Source organism: Rhea americana, unplaced genomic scaffold (assembly GCF_003343005.1).
Source record: "Rhea americana isolate MKP2758 unplaced genomic scaffold, rheAme1 scaffold_295, whole genome shotgun sequence".
NCBI classification, from domain to species: Eukaryota; Metazoa; Chordata; class Aves; order Rheiformes; family Rheidae; genus Rhea; species Rhea americana.
In genome coordinates, this window is record NW_028186418.1 from 782,204 (window position 1) to 799,154 (window position 16,951).

Below are 16,951 nucleotides of genomic sequence, written 5' to 3' on the forward strand. Positions count from 1 at the left end.
CCTCGGCACGAGAAGAACCAAGGATGCTGTGCTAGGGGCTGCCAATGGTGCTCACCCTGCTCGTCTCCATCTACAAACTGTGCCGGTTCTTCGCCATGTCGGGGGCAGAGAGGCTGGTGGTGCCGGACTGCGTGAGCCAGCCTGGCTGGTGGGCAGGTGAGGGGAGCTCCAGGGAGCACCACAAGGTTTCCCCCAGCATGAACATGGATGTACAGGCAGCCCTAGACCGGATCCTGCCTGCCCTGCACCTGGCCATCTCCTCCGCCAAGCAGGCGGCTGGTCCCSCGGAGCTGAGGAGGGCCATCGCAGAGGTCTTCCAGCTGGTGGAGGAAGCCTGGGGGATGCCCACGCTGGGGAGGGATGTGGCCAAAGTGCTGTGTGATGCAATCCGCCTGGAGGGTGGCCTGGACCTGCTGCTGAACCTGCTGCACACGGCAGAGCTGGAGACCAAGTGCGAGGCAGGAAAACTCCTGGAGCAGATCCTGGTGGCAGAAAACAGGTAAGTCTGCTACGAGCCCGGCCCAGGCACACAGCATCCCCTCCCTGGGGCTGGCTCCAGTGCAGTGCGTGCCCGACACAGCTCCCACCCCRCTCCAGCGGCGACCTTCCCCTCCACGTCCCTCCACGCGTGCAGCCCCTCTCTCTGCAGGTACACCCCCAGCCATGCACAGCAGCGATTTCCYCCAGCCACTCCACAAGCATCCCCCACATTCCCCTCCTCTAGGTGCTCCTAGGGCATCGAACACCCTCCACCCCACCCCACAGCCCCCCGCACACAGCACTCGCACAGAGGCTCCCGACACAGCTAGAGCCCGGGGAGAAGCTGTCCACCTGAAACGAGCTGCACCAGCCCCACGCCTTTCTACATGGGGGCTCTGCAGGCAAACGTGCCTGACTTTCCTGCTCAGAGGTGAGACCTAACCCACCCAAAGCGAGCCYAGAGCACGGCAGCCCCTGCACAGCTTCACACCGCGCAGGGGTGCTGCTCCCTGCGGCGTTGCCGGCCGGCAGCCTGAGGCAGGGCAGCACGAGCTGAAGGAGCTGGCGCTCAGCCGGCCGTGGCTCGGGAGGCTGTGCCGACACCGCTCCCCTGCTCCCYGCTCGTGGCTGCTCCGAGGCTGCTCCTCTGTTCCTGCACGCTGCGAGCCAGCAGGGAGCACCCTGCCCAGCCCGATCGAGCTGAGCAGGGCTCACGTGGGGATGCCAGCGGCCAGGTACGACCTCAGGAGTAGCTCCATCACTTGTCTGTTTCTGCTGCGGACCTTAATGTCTGGGCTCTTTGTACTGTCCCCGTGACGCTATTTCTACCAGAGACTGCASAGAGGCCTTGGGTCACCAGCTTGGGCTGAAGCTCACTCTGGGCCCCGGACTTAGGCAGCCCAGCAGGCACCCCAGCCCAGTACYGCAATCTGCCATGCAGACAACAGCCCCCAAATAGCTTTGTATGGGCTCAGCCCTTGGCTTCACTCGCAGGTGCCCTCCTGCCAGTGGAGCCCTGCATCGCTGCCACCGTTTTCTCCCTGTCAGGTGGTCATTGCTCCTTCTCTTTCTTAATACCCTGCTGATTGACTGCTCCCGCGGCTCCAGTTCTAGGGGCGAGACAGTGGCTGTGGCAGCGTGTCCACGCCCAGTCTACTCCAAGCCCAGCACCTGGCAGTGTGTTGAGAAAGCTTGGCCAAAGCTCACAATCGTGCTCCGACTTCATGTGCACTGCATCCTGCCATGAGGGCCTCCATGCTGGGGAGTTTCCATCCCCATCCCCATCCCCATCCCCTCTGCGGGTTTTTGACCTGCTGGCTGTTCCACCTTGTTTTCCAGGACAGGTTCCCTGTGCCATTCAGCGCACAGCTACCACTGCCATGCTCTACCTGAAGGCATCTGCATTTCCCTACTCTGTCTTTCACTAGGGCTTCAGGCTCTTCAAGAAGGAGCACATTAGCTGGAAGGGACACTGCCCTCGACTCTCCTGCTGTGGCAGCCATGAGGGGCCCACAGGGATCTCACAACAGGGGTGGACTCTGTCAGATGGCTCTGGCGCAGGTAYGCAGAGGTGCCTGGTAAAGAAGAGAAACACCTGCAAGTCTGCAGGATTAGGAAACATTTACCAAAGTCCCATTCCCAGAGCTGCACTCTAAGGTAGAGCTGGGGTGTGCTGAGCTTTAGGGCAGGGGAGCTGCTAAGAGGGTCAGGTTGTCTCTGAGTAGCTCACAGACTGATGGGCATCCCAGTAATGGGCACACAGCCTTTGCCTGCCACTGCATGCAGCGAGGCCCAGAGAAGCAAAGAGCTAAACCAGGAAAGTCCATTAGGGTGGAATTAATCCAATGAAACATCATGGGCATGATCTAAATTTATCACATCACCTCCTGGCAAGAGAAAGCGGCTGCAGGAGTTGCCACCTCTGCTCCAAGACCTGTTGTGAGCTGGGGTCTTGGCGCAGCTAGCTGCCCCCCAGCTTTCTCTTGCTCYCCATGGCACCAGGGCTTTCTGCCCCAACCTGCTGCTAACCTCCAGGTGAGAGCAAGGGGGCACAGGGGCAGCTCCTGAGTCCAGGCCTCTGACTTAAAGAGCTCTCTYGGCACCCGAGTGCCACAGCAGTGGGGCTCAGGCGGGAGCCCAGACTCGTCTTAGTTCCAGGTCCATCCTACGATTCTGGGGACCTGACTGGTCTGCATTTGTCACCTAATACCATGGCAGAGCCTGGGCTTGAAGCCAGCCCCAGGATGAGAGTTTTTTTTCCAGAGCTCTCCACAGCGTTTGCTGCCAAATCCGCCCCAAGGTCAGTGAGAGCCGTGCAGGCCACGGGCTTCCCAGAARTGCCCTTCCCTCCTGCCAACATGGAGACACTGGTGTGTCTTCAACCCCTTCACGGCCAGGGCTGAAATACAGCACTGCCTTAATGTCCTGGGTCTTATAAGTAACACAACAAGGAAGATCTGCACCAACACTTGTGCCATGAAGATGGAGTGGATCCACTACAGCACCAGAGCAGTTGTTTCTGAGGCCAGAGATGGAGCTGCCATTTGTTGTCCCCCAGCCACCAGACCCCTCACCTYGGGCAGCTCAGGAGCAACACAGCCGAGTTCTCCACCCTATCGTTTCCTCCTTCCTCACTCCAGGCCATCAGGGCACAGCCCCCTTCCGTGAGTCTTTCCAGGACCATTGTCACAGCACAGGACTCCCAAGTCCAGCTGTGCACGAGCAGTAGCTGGTGGTCCTCAGCAGGACARTCAAGTTCCCATCTCTCACCACTTTATTCTCACGTATCCCCACAGCCAGTCCTGCACCCACCAGCACYGGGCAGGGAGATCACTGCAACCCGTGCACTGGTCCTGGCAGTTCACAAACCTGTACCTTCCTTTCGTAAGAGCCCTGCAGCCTCTTCCTGTCACGTTGACCTTGTCAGTAGTGATTCGACTGAAACACAGCTGTCACAGTCCCCAAAGGGTGCACACACGCGTCAGCCACATGGCCAGAGAGTACGCGTACTTTCAGTCATGTAACCAGGATATCTTTGTTCCCATGCGAGCTGTCTCCCTGTCTTCATCAGAGACCAGGCGTTGCACCTGTCCAAGCAGACGGCAGAATGGCCATGTCCCGGACACGCGATGGCTGTGCAYTTGAGTGCGTGACGGCAGAGTCCAGCATCTCTGCAGCCTCATAAAAACGCTGCAGAGATGCTGGACTCTGCTGTTCGTGGCGCAGAGCCAGGACCTGAGCCTCAATTACAGCCTGGATTGCTGCACGATGACTTCAGGAGCGGTCGTTCAGCCCCAGGCGAAGCACCTTGTTCTGCACCTGGTATGAAATGGAAGGCAGCCAGGTGACAACACCRGTTAGAGGCAAACAAGTTTTCACCCCTAAACACAAGGCAGTCCACACACCCCCACGAAGGCTGAGTAAACAGATCTGCTTCTTGCCCAGCGTTAACTAACCTGCGCTGTTGCTTGCTCTGCACSTCTTACATGAAGCAAAAGGGAGCCCCTGGCACAGCGGTCCTGGGCTTTGCATCCCGYGTGCTGTCACACCACAAGCTCCTCCATCAGACCCAAACGGGCTCTGTCAAAACTGGCCTGCTGTACCTTGCTGCACTGCAGCTTGGCAGCAGGGCCCACGGGGAAATGTCTCTCTCTCATGAGGCAAACGCCACTGAAATTTGGAGGAGTTCACGTGCCAGGCACTATTCTCACTACTTGCATGGCAATCTGCCCCTCACCTGCCTGTGCTTCTCCTTTCCCCAGGGACCGGATCGCTCGGATCGGTCTGGGAGTGATCCTGAATTTAACCAAAGAGCGAGACATTCCCCAGCTGGCACAGAGTATCTCTGGCATCCTGGAGCACATGTTCAAACATACTGAGGAGACCTGTTTCCAGCTCATCTCTGATGGAGGCCTGGATGCTATCCTCTACTGGTGCCGCTGGATGGACCCTATTGTGCTGCGACACTGTGCCATGGCCTTGGCCAACTGCGCCATGTATGGAGGGCAGGCTAACCAGCGCCTCATGATTGAGAAGAAGACAGCAGAGTGGCTTTTCCCACTGGTGTTCTCAAGGGATGACGAGCTGATTCGCCTGCATGCATGCCTGGCCATCACAGTGCTGGCCACCAACAAAGAAATTGAGAAGGAGGTGGAGCGGTCAGGGACCCTGGCTCTAGTGGAGCCCTTCATCGCCTCTCTGGATCCAGAGCAGTTTGCATGTGACATGTTGGACAGCAATGACAACAGTCAGGGAAGGACAGCCGATGACCTGCAGCACCTGGTACCCTTGCTGGACAGCTCACGGCTGGAGGCACAGTGCATTGCTGCCTTCTACCTCTGCACAGAAGCTGCCATCAAAACCAGGCAGAAGAAAACAAAGGTAAAGGGTAGGTTGGCCAGTAGGCAGAAAACGCAAAAGGGAAGGGGTTCCACGATCGCATCTTTCCTCCCCTTCGATCTTACCAAGTACCTCAGCCTGAGGATGTCTCAGCACAGGTTGTGGGGGCAAGGAAGGGGAAGCGAAGTCATGCGTTTTTCATTTGTGTCCCCAGATTTTCAGTGAGATTGGGGCTACACAGAGCCTGAAGAGGATAGTGTGTTACTCCACCAGCAGCACCACCTCTTCCCTGGCCAAAAAGGTGCTGCGTATGATAGGGGAGGAGGTGCCTCGGCGCATCCTGCCCACTGTTCCCAACTGGAAAACCTTTGAGGTGCAGACGTGGCTGCAGCAGATTGGATTCAACAAATACTGCCAGAGCTTCCTGGTATGGCACATGCTGGGGGGAGGAACAGCTGGGTGGGCCCTTTTGTCCCATCCTGCAGCAGAGGTGGAAGCATCTCATCCAAGAAGCTTCTCCTGTACCACCCTGTCCCATTGTCTCTGCACACACATCTGCAGAGCAACTGTTGGACAGAACAGCTGCTCGCCCTTCTGGGGCTCCAGGATTGAAGGAGGCTACTGCAGAAGAACACTGTCTCCTGCCACCAGGCCCTTCTCCTCTACAAGAGCCTGCCTGCCTTCCTTCCTTCCTTCTCTCACATGTACCTCTGTAGGTGTCAAGTCTGGGTACTGTCCCAGAGAGAAATTCCAGCCCTAACACTTGGGTACGGAGACCTGTGTGTGCCAGGTCTCCTTCATTCCTGATCTTGGCACGCCAATGCTGTGAGCCAGCAGAGCTGCAGGGGGTCTATGCAAGCTGTGCAAAGCAGCCCTGTCTCCCAGTGGTGGGAGGATGGCATCATGCCCCTGAGCTGTCTCCAGCAAGGGGCAGCTTTCTGCTGCCCCTGCTTGAGGTTCTGAAACCCCTGCCTGGGGTTCTCTCGGCAGGACTGCCAAGTCGATGGGGATTTGCTCCTGCGACTGACAGAGAAGGAACTGCAGGAAGATTTGAGGATGGACTCCAGCATTACTCGGAAGAGGTAGGAACTCTACCCCACCAGCACTCCTAGCACATGCTGGCCTCTCCCTGCAGCCACCACTGTGGAAGAGCCAGTGGAAAAATCTGTGCCCTTCCCTTCCCGTAAAGCCAAAAACAGAGATCCTCAAAAAGGGAGACCTGGACTACCAGGGCTTTTACGGCGCAGTATGTAGGCCCAGAGGGACTCCTGCGATGGGACCAATGCCCCAGAAAAGTGTGGCATGGGGAGTGACTATCTATTGCATAGAAACTGAGGCAGGATCCTGCACGTTACCCAGAAAAATGGGAACTTACCCGGGCTTTTCCTCCCCTGGCTGAGCTCCTCAGGCCTCCGTGCCCCAAGGGCCAGTGCTCCCACAGTCACGTCGCTGGTTGTCTCTTTCTCCATTTCTTTTGTTCATTCTTTATCACAGTGTGTAAGTGCACTCCCTTCTGTGCAGATAAAAGCCAYGTGTTACCAAGTATCTCTAGGCCCTGTCTGGTTCAGCAATTGCTCCTCCCTGCTCAATGTTTTCATCTGTTGCTCCGCTAGGTTCTTCCGGGAGCTGACAGAACTTAAGACATTCGCAAACTATTCCACCTGCGACCGCAGCAACCTGGCTGACTGGCTGGGCAGCATCGACTCCAAGTTTCGCCAATACACATACAACCTACTGACGTGTGGCATCGATCGCAACTTCTTGCACCGTGTGACGGAGCAGCAGCTGCAGGAGGACTGCCACATCGACACGGGTTTCCACCGCGTCCGCATTCTCTCCGCCGCTAGGGGTGCGGGCTCCGTGCCGTGCTTGGCCTGGAGCAGGCGGGTGGGGGCAAGTATTGAGGCCAGGTTGGGTTGAAATGAATTGCTGGGCACTTTTAACTTTTTGTTGCCATTTGCTTTGTCTAGAAATGCTTCACTCCCCTATAATGCCGCAGATTTCATCCAATGGGACCGATGTATTTATCAGCTACCGAAGAAGCACAGGGTCCCAGCTAGCCAGGTAGGTCCTGTGGGCAACACTATCGTGCTTGGTTAAAGTCCAGAGCAAAGCACAGTTCAACAGCTTACGGGAAGAGCCTCGAGCTGGCTGCACACTGGAGAAAGGGTGCACTGCAGGCTGCAGCTAGGAGGAAGGCAGRGAGGCTGGAGGGGTGCCAAAAGCTGAAATGCAAACAGGGACAACAAATGCCAAAAGCTGCATGCCAAACAGGCCAATTCACAATCCCGTAACTGCCACTTTGTCCCTTTTTGACACTGACTTACCTTTTCTTATGCTGTACTCATAGGGCTGTAGAGAATCACAGCAGTGAGTTAACGTCCTGCTCCTTGTTCTTYCTTTTCCTGCAAGAGCCCAGACACCTGTAAGCAGGCAGGGCTGGCAGCTGACACCTCAAGGACCATGTCACACTTTGCAGGGGCCTGTTCACTGCTCCTCTGTCTCACAATGTCCTGGCTGATGTGGTGGGAGAGTGCATGAAACCCAGGCACTGGTGGCAGTGCTCCTCACAGTGCTGTCTCCTCTCACCACTAGCTTGCTGAAGGTTCACCTGCAGTTGCATGGCTTCAGTGTTTTCATCGATGTGGAGAAGCTGGAGGCAGGGAAGTTTGAGGACAAGCTGATCCAGAGTGTCATAAGTGCCCGAAATTTTGTGCTGGTCCTCTCGCCAAATGCACTGGATAAATGTGTGGGAGACCCTGAATGCAAGGACTGGGTGCACAAGGTAAAAAATGCGAGAAAATGGGAGTATGGTATGAGCTGGAGCAGGAGCAGGCTGGTGATGGACTGATGCAAGCCATAGTCTGAGCACAGCGTGTTCCCACAGGAAATCGTGACAGCCCTGAACTCTGGAAAGAATATYGTGCCAGTTACAGACCATTTTGAGTGGCCTGATCCACAGACACTTCCTGAGGACATGAGAGCTGTCCTGAAATTTAATGGCATCAAGTAAGTAAGAGTCTGTGCTATGGGGTGTCCTGGCACCAGGAAAGAGCAGCTTGCATAAGCAGTCACAGAGAGCACAAGGAARCTGGGGGAAACAGATGAGAGAGGCCAGACAGGAGGCGAGTCACTTGAGGCACTCCAGAGCACGAAGAGMGCAAAAGTGCCCACTGTAATCCTTCTGTTGCTTTTGTGCTTGGGACTTACCTGGATAAAGTTTTCTGCCCCCTCTCCTCTGGGAGAATACCCATCCTCGCCATCTCTGCCCCCAGGCAGGAGCAACGCTGGCAGGTTCCCAGCTTGCTGTCCTCCAGCCAGATCRGATGCCTTTCGCCTCCTGCTTCCCTGTGGGGTAGCAGGGCTCCAGGACGGCTTTCCAAACTGCTTGTAGCCCTCCAACAGGATCCAGGGGGAATGGAGCTTTCCTGTAGCATCTAGTGTTCCTCCATCTTCCACAGGGAAAAGGGGTGTTACTGGAGAGCTGGACTGGATGTGGTGGAAGGGGGGTTCTGGCCCATGGCCCAGGCATATTGAGGTATTTTCAGTGTCTCATACAGAAGAAAWTTTAACTACGATTTTCCCCTCCAACACAGATGGTCCCATGAATACCAGGAGGCCACAATTGACAAAATCATCCGCTTTCTTCAGGGCCGTTCCTCCCGGGACTCTTCAGCTGGGTCAGAGAATGGCCTGGACTGCTTGCCCTCTCTTGGACAGACCTAGAAATAACACAGCTGCCTCACTCCCTCCAGATATCTTCCAGGCAACCCCTTTCCTGGGGGGGGGTGTGGGGGGGCAAATCTCTCCCTCTAGACTTTTCCCCATTTTAGTGCTGCCCAAAGGCCTCCCTCCCTCAGGACCTGACCCACTGCTTGGTCTGAGACAAGGTCTGTGGCTGGGGCAGTCACAGGGCTTTAGTCCTTCTTTACCCTTTAGTCCTTCTTTACCCCCAAATGCAAGCCCTTAGCTCCAGAAGGCCAGTACCCACTTRCTTGGCACCTGCAGCCAAGCCAGCGTGGATCTGCTTGAGGACAGCCTGGTTGTCTTTCACGTCCTACCTTCGGGTGGCTGCTGGCCGAGGCAGGACATTCAGGCTATGCCTCCCCCGGAGCAGCAGGTGCACAGGAGATGAGCACAGTCTGACCCCCACTCAGATAGCTGCAGCATCACCCAAAAAGTGTGTCCCAAGAGGAGGGATCCTCTAAGTACTGTAAGCTGGAGGAATAATGAGGGGTCACAGCAGGACACAGGAGAGAGCAGAGCAGCTGAGAGGAAAGAGCCCATGAATATCTTATAGCCTCTGCTGGGTCCTCAGGGAATATCATTAAGGTCAGCAGCTTCAGGGAGAAAAGGGCAAACAGAAGCTCAGGTCTGAGGAAATCCCCATGTTTGGGGAAGATAATGCATTCGGGCAGGAGTGTCAGGTCCTTTTCAACTGCTTGGGCAGACACTTCCTCCACCTCGTTACTGCCCCTTCAACACCTGAGSTCTCTCCCTCCTTGAGGCCCTTCCCTTCCAAATGCTGCGTAACCACTTTGTGCTCCTAGCTCTGGCCACAGAAGGTTAGTTTTAGATCAAGTGAAGTTTCCAAAGGGTCTTTGCAAGAAGTGCTTTTCTACTTCTGACACCTCAGCTTTGCCACTTTATTATGTCCTTATATACAGGGCACAGGGTGCTGGTTTGGGACTCCTGAAAATATATTACCATGCAGATACGGAAAACGGTAGTTGCTGTGCTGTACCTGTGGAGTTATTACACACTGCCTGTATTTTAYTCTGTTGTTGGTTCTCCACTACAGATTTCTCATGGTTTGTTCTTTGAACAGGAGCTGGCTCATTTCTTTGCTGACTGGCCCTTACCCAGTATCCCTGGTTACACTCCTCAAGCTCAGGGCTGACCTTATTCTCTGCTGGATGTAGTGCCAGGTAGCAATAGTTTCTGTGTCCCTTCTTCTGACCCCTTTTCAACACCCACCAGATCCTTTTGCAGATACTCACCTTGAAACACCAGAAAAGGGCTGAACTCAATGAAAAGGGCAAGCGGAGGCTGCGAGGTGTAAGCATAGACTGACAGCAGGACTGGCCAGAATYTGCTGTCAACACTGCAGCTGAGGAACCACAGGCACCTCAACATGCCTCCTCTGAATTCTGCCTTCCCAGCCTCACCCTTCTTCTCACACCTGCTTGGAGAGTGAGCAGGCTCTCAACAAGGTATCATTTTGCAGTTTAGACCCAAATCTGCAGCTCTACCTACTTGAGTTTGTCCTTTCTGATGCAGAGCAAAGTTAATATTGCAAAAGGACATTCCAATCCAGTGCACACACAGCCCTCCTACAAGGAGGGAGGCCAAGCATGGCCAGGGAACTCCAGCCTGCCTAGACAGTCTGGAGAGCTGGCAGATGCACCTCCTTGCAGAACATAAGGCAGAAACCTCCCCAGCCTGTTCCTGCTCAGGATAACCCTTACCTTTCAGGAGGTAAGGAGGAGGCTCAGCTATGTTCCAGTCCAGGAGTCACCAAGTCACCTTGTCCTTCTCCTGGCTTTCCCTGAAGCCTTGCTGCCTGCCTTAACTTTCAGGAACACAATCATTTGCTTTGGCTTAGATTCATTAATATCTACAGAAARAAAAAGAAAAGTTAAATTCTGGTGCTTAATCACATCTTTATGGACAGTTCTTACCAGCTTGTAGTTAATGGCATCTCTGCTTCCTGGGGAAAGAAGTTTAATGGCCATATCCGCCCAGCATTAATCAGAAACAGAATCTATCTAATCTTCAGATTAAATATGAGCAAGCTAGCAGAAGAGCACAAAGGTGAATCTGCTGAAGAATAAAAACCACAGGGCTTTTATGTGAGCTGCTTCAGGGAAAAGTTTTGAGTCATTGATTGAAGGTCAAGGCCTCCATGCCCACTGAAGAAACCCCACACAGAGTCCTAAAGATTCTGCTGCTTACAACACTACATAAAAACCCCAGAAAGGTACCAGAAGCAAGAATCTTGTGKAAAAAGGGCTTCTGATTTCCCAGGATCTCTCTGTCATTTAACCTCTTCACCCACCACTCAATATAGAGAAGATTTAGTTGTCTTCTACAGCTTAGGTGGTTTCACCTGCAGTGAGATCCCACCTCTTGCTCCAGCTGCCCAGACTGTTTCCCTATCATTCTACTACCTTCACCCCGACTATCTTGCTTTAGTCTTGGCAAAGCATCCCATACTCAGCCCCTTCCAGTCAGAGCAGAAGATCCTGAAGAGATGCTTCTCCGTTCTCACTCCTTTGTCATGTCATGTCATATCAGAAAGACTTTAAAGTTATTGTATCAGGCATTATTAATAAATTTTGTTTATACTCTAAATCCTCACCTATTTTCTGTTTGTGTCATGCGTTTCTCTCCCTGCAGCCTTCTCTCATCTGTTCTCTCTGGCCGTCATGCTTTCGCACTCTCTGAAGGGGCAGGACATGCTGATAGCGGAATTCAAATTCTCCAGACACCATTCTCTGTGAGGACCCACACTTCATGCTCAGCTCTGCATGGCATGGTGTAGCTCACTGTATTCTACCTGCTGCGCTCAGTCACACTACATGGATCATGTATTTGCTTCAGGATTGTGGTTCTTGGAGAAGAGCCTAAAAAAAAAACCTTTGTTTTTTGTATAGAGTATAATAGTTCCTATCRCACTTCTCCTTTGCAAGCACAGCGACAACTAAACAGGAAAGTAGAGTCAGCACACAATAGTTTCACTCCACTGCACAGCGTTTGGCAACTGGTAGCGCTGGAACTCAGGGATTCTGCTGCTGAAGAGATTTACTTCACAATCAGTTCAGCCACAGACACCTAACACATCACTCAGGGCATGCCCTGCTCTGGCTGGAGGCTAATTCTGGGCTTAGCCTTTGGATCACACAAGTAAGTCTGCCTGAGTTACGCCCACTGGCATAGCTACAAGGATCAAGTGGCGTAACACCAAGTTCTTAAAACGTCCCTACCTCTCCATCTTCTCTCTCCTTACTCCCAAATTCTTCTGCTCTTACCAACAAACTCCTAATGAACAGGGAACAAAGTTGTGTATCAGCATTTCATATTTACTGTGTATTTAAGGACAGGCACTGCCACTAGCTTTACTCTGGTATTCAGGAAAAACAGGTTATAGCTTCTTTCGAGTCCCAGAACTGCACTCCTGACTCGGGGCCCTGGCATAMTAATTCCTCACACAGCAGATAGCTTCCTGCTGTTGCTTCTTTACTGCAAAGCCTTAATTGAAGAGTAAAGCATTAAAACAATGGAGAGATAAGTACTGAATGAGGCAAGAACAAATCATAAATAGCTGTAACACAAAAGCTATCTTTTTTATGAGCCATAAAAGAAAACTGAGATTTTATTAATTCTGGAAGTAACATATCTGCTAAGCAATTTCACAGTAAGGACATTATTGCCTCATCTCTGAATGCTGTGTACAATGCTTATCATCGGAACTGCTGGGTTATTACAGTTTGAAGAAAATACAATTGAGGCAACGCTTAATGCTTTTAAAAGAAGAATTAGCAATAGTAGGAACATTGGGGTTTAGGCAAATAACTACTTGGCATCAACCTATCCTGAGAAGGCCAGCCCAAAAGAGGTTACAGACACAAAATCATGCCTTCTACGATGTAAAATTTCACCTCTAAAGATACCAGTCCTGCCCCCACACTAGCTCATCCCAACAGCACAGCCTACGAGTAGGAAAGGACCGCTGCTACCTCTGCCATAAACACAGCAGTGGCTTCACAGGCCTCGTACCGCACATGTCTCAAACACGGGCCTGTAAGTAAGGGGGCCCAATTTTGTCATTTATCCTTAACTTTGTCAGTTTTAGCCACTGTCAGTTAAGGTACCAGCTTGTATCTTAGTATTCTGACCTGAGCTCTTACTTCTCACAAGGACCTTTGAAATCCTGGGCTGAGCTGCACATGGAAAAAGACGATGCGCAATTGGCACTTGCAACTACACACTTTGGATGTCATAGCGGACGCCTCTTACCTGTGAAATTAAAACCAGTTTACTAAACAGTGGCAGCAATAGCACTCCTGTGGAAAAACTACTGCTTATGATAAGGATTTTTGCAGGAGCCCAGCATGGTCTACGACATTTGTGCAATTCTTTTATTCACAACACACTGATTCGGGACACAGATCTCTTTCCTTGGCAGCACAGCACTGGGCTACCTGTCTGCTTCAGCTCTGCTCTACAAGTCTCGCCCACACCAACAGCTGATCTGCTACACACTTCAGTATTCAGAGGGGAACACACTTGGCAATTAAGTGAGAATTCCATCCTCTCCCATCACTAAAAGCATGGCACAAAAACCTCCAAAAAAGAAAGAAAAAAAGAAAGGAAATCAATAATTGGCCTTGCAAATGGCCAACAATAGTTTTTATTCTTGATTAGCTTTTGAGTCTCTTGGGTGTTCTCTGGCAGACGAATCAACAGAACAGTGAGGAGGCACTCGCACCTGCAAACCAAGTTCCTACTGGAAAGCCATGATTTCCAACTACTTGGCATTTAAAAATTAGCACGGACAACCAAGATGTCCCTCGCACTGATCTGTTCTCCAAGGGAAGAGCGCAGCAGTCCTGAGACGGATGCTGCCGAGCCAGGCAGTTCATTGTTGCTATGTCRCTGTTCAGCTGTCTGCAAGTGACAGCGAAGCACGTGAGAAGTGTCTGTATTCAAGCTTTGAGTCCCAGACTTCTATCCACCTAAGAAGGAAAGAGCAGAGTTAGAGCCTAAGAAGGCACACTGGAACTTCTCTGCACAAAATGAGTTTTAGTTTCACAGTAACAGAAAAGAAATGACCTTGCCAGGAGTTGTTGCACTTCTACCACAATCTCAACACATCCCCTCTCCCAGAACTAACCAGGGATTTCAATTTCTGTCATGGCACTACTTCTGCTTTTTAGTAAGGTAACTACAGAAAGAGAGATTTATGCTAAGATAATTCCATCTCTCCCATACCAAAAGTACTTTTGTGTCACTCCCAGGGCACCATGATGACAGCAGTCTCAGATTCACACTACTCTCAGCATGCAACTTTTTAACATCATCCCTCTGAGATGCTGCTTTCTACACAGAGTTTTCTGGGCAGTACGCACATTCAACTCCAGAATCTGGACTCAACTCTAGGAGTGGAGTGAGATTTTGAAACACTGTCAATGTAGTAGTTCTATTACTTGTGTTGTAGGTTTATCCCTACAACTCTGATGCTAGAGGAAACAGACTTGCAACTCCACTTAGCAGGGCACTACACTCCCTCCCATAAGCACAGTCAAAAACACACCCTAAAAATCTATTGTGAACTCCTGTCTGGTGAAGAATAAATAGCAGTTATTGTATTACAGTTCAGAGGTCCTCTAGCAGAGTTTAGAAGAAAGAAGCAAATTACCCAATAACAGCTGCTGGAATAAGAAGAATCAGAGCCCCAAAGAGAAAGGGGAATCCCCTCATGAAGTGCAGGCTGGCAGGATAGAGAGAGTTGAACACTCCTGCAGCCACGAGTGAACACAGTCCTTCCACACAGGCAACAGAAGCAAAGAGAGCACCTGGAGAAGACATGAAAGAGGTTAACGATAAGACAGCGCAGCCTGGGAATCATCAGCCGAACTGTCTTTAGCACCCTACCTCCTTCAGTGGGGTTCTGTGAATCTTTCTGAAGTGCTTGCACTTCTGATGGGGAAAATGGTGTCTTCACTGCCAGGTGTGGTGAGGCAAGAGCTGTGAGCAGACAGCAGGCACACTGCGCCTGGCCAAGCAGGCCAAAGATGCCACGCTCAGCTTCTCTGCAGGCCACACTACCTCACTGACCTCCCGATTTCATACCACCAGGGCTGTCCAGGGACATTATGTATCAGCTGGATTGTAAACGCTGTAGAAGAGGCTATCTATATCTGTTTATTGCCAAGCACATCTTATCGCTTGTTAAACATTAAGTACAGCAGGAGACTACCTTTTGCAGGGTTAGCATCATAAACCAGGTATCAAGTGTAAGCCACCCTCACTCTAACACAAGAAACAATTTTGCAAAGTCGCTTCTGGATCCTTACCATCTCAAATCCCTCCTTCCCTCTCTCTGCCTCAGAGGTATTCTGAGGCAGACTTTACAGCACAGGCAAGCTCCTCAAACAAATTACTGGGAGTTATCCATAATCTTTCACCATGGTCAATGATACAACTCTCTAACAACACTGAGTTTCTATCCACTGTTATTGATCTACAGAGGAGAGTCATGCTGAAGGAAAACACTGTTTTCTGCATGTAATATAATCCATTTTAACTCTTGCTCCTCATGAAGGTTTTGGAAACCAACAGGCCAGGGGATGACCCATTCCTGAGCCTGAATGCAATACTTTTCATCTTGCTTTCTTTTCTTGCCCTCATCTTGAAAATGCAGCAAACCTACAGTAGTGAATACTGACAATTATTCTGACAAATTAAAGTGTCACCCAGGGCCTGAAAGTGGTATAGGCATAAAAGGAGTTTGAAAGAGCTAGAGAAGTCTTGACCTCTCAAAGCAGTTTGGTTTCAACACTCCAAGAGGACAGTGTTTCTGTCACTGTTTAAGCCTGTGACCTGGCTTAAATATACTGGCTAATTCCTTACCCTGTTCTGTCTCATCCACCAGCTTGGAGAGTTTGGCTCTGATGACTGGAGTGGCTGCCATGGAAAGGAACAGAATCCCATAACCTGTAAGACATGATGCATTAGGGAAAGCTCAGCTGAAGCTCTACTAACTTAAAACTCAAACAAAGCCTCCAAAGTCAATTCCATAAATGCATAGCTCCAGACTGCTTCTGTCGGCTACCTTTTAGCCCCAATTCACCCCCCTGCTTTTCACCATGGCTCTTTAGCCTCTGCATGCAGAACTACAGCTTATCTGTATGTTTTTTTGAAAACCTAACATTGCTGGATCTATATGGTTGCAGTTTCAAATTCAGTTTGGACAGCTTTGCTGTTGGTAAGTCATATCGTAGTTTTGTGGGTATATGGATGGAAACAGAGGCAGAACTTTCCTCCACCTAATTGTTTTTCCCAAGAGCATGCATGTTTTCTTGCATATTCTGAATCTCTAAGCTAAGACCCTGAGATATAGGGATATAAGAATTCAGCATCACCTGTAAACATCAGTGGTGTTGTAGCAGCAAGAGAAATCAGAACCAATCCAGAAATATTGGAGAGCAGTCCTATCTCTGCCACCCAGGTGTCTTCAAGGCACAGCTGCAGTGCCCGCAGCCCTGCCAGGCTGCTCAGGTAAGCCAGGTAACTGGCGGCTGAACCGTATCCAATGAGATCAGAGGCCCAGCAGAGAGGGGAGCCAAGCTCGTACAAAACATAGAGGCCCCTGGTTCCAAAGTGCACAGTGACAATAAGAAAGAAAGCCAAGGAGTAGAGCGCAAGCTTCTGCCTGGAGCTCTGGCGCTCCGGAGATGCGTACAGCCTGTACACAGCCAGATAATGACTGAGYGTGAACAGCTTGGCTGGTTTCCGCTGCTTCACCGATTCCTGAAGACAGAAAACAGCATAGAGAGCAGCAGCAAGACTGGCAGCAAACACCAGCCAAAAGGGGTTGATGTACCCCTGCGCTTCGCGCCACTGGCCGCCACCAACGCTGGCTAACATGCCTGCTACGCCAAGGCAGGCCTCGAGAACGGCTACGCGAAACGTGCGGGCCCGACTGTCGCTGGTGTCGGCCACGTAGGCGAAGCAGCTAGCCAGGATCAGGTTGTAGTCCCCGGTGAGGCCGCACAAAACGCGTCCCAGAAGAAAGTAGGCGACGTGCAACCGCAGATACATGACGAGCAGATAGATGGCCGCTTGCAAGGCCATACCTACTGCAGGCAGGACRAGCACTGGACGGCGGCCCACGCTGTCGCTCCATGGCCCAAAGAGAGTCACGGAGAAGAGACCAACGAAGAAGCCTCCCAGATCGATGTAAAGGTTCCAGCGGGAGACTAAGGCCTCCACTTCCTAAAAGAAAAACACACACACACGTGAGGCCCTGAGCGAGCCGCTGCTAAGGCGGGCTGACCTGCCTCCCGGGGAGCCCGAAGAACGGCTGGGGAAGGCAGCGGCACGTCGCCCTCGCCGGCGCGCCGGGGCC

The 16,951-nt window shown here is 51.8% G+C and overlaps 2 protein-coding genes across 2 annotated transcripts in view; one reads left to right on the top strand and one right to left on the bottom strand.

Moving 5' to 3' along the window:
- Nucleotides 1-44: 44 nt before the first annotated feature.
- On the top strand, nucleotides 45-8,561 carry SARM1 (sterile alpha and TIR motif containing 1). The gene is made up of 9 exons (XM_085309330.1): nucleotides 45-499; nucleotides 4,242-4,860; nucleotides 5,033-5,245; nucleotides 5,809-5,900; nucleotides 6,432-6,667; nucleotides 6,789-6,882; nucleotides 7,414-7,603; nucleotides 7,706-7,827; nucleotides 8,415-8,561. The coding sequence occupies exons 1-9, from the start codon at nucleotides 45-47 to the stop codon at nucleotides 8,542-8,544; spliced, it is 2,151 nt and encodes a 716-aa protein (XP_085165456.1). The 3' UTR covers nucleotides 8,545-8,561.
- A 4,634-nt stretch (nucleotides 8,562-13,195) lies between these two features.
- Nucleotides 13,196-16,951, bottom strand: part of SLC46A1 (solute carrier family 46 member 1) — a 5,147-nt gene continuing 1,391 nt past the window's right edge. The window contains exons 2-5 of the mRNA XM_085309304.1: nucleotides 15,966-16,818; nucleotides 15,454-15,537; nucleotides 14,240-14,396; nucleotides 13,196-13,556 (exon numbers count right to left, since the gene is read on the bottom strand). Of these exons, the coding sequence (XP_085165430.1) occupies nucleotides 13,481-13,556; nucleotides 14,240-14,396; nucleotides 15,454-15,537; nucleotides 15,966-16,677 (1,029 nt within the window). The 5' untranslated portion in view covers nucleotides 16,678-16,818 and the 3' untranslated portion in view covers nucleotides 13,196-13,480. The remainder of the gene's footprint in view (nucleotides 13,557-14,239; nucleotides 14,397-15,453; nucleotides 15,538-15,965; nucleotides 16,819-16,951) is intronic.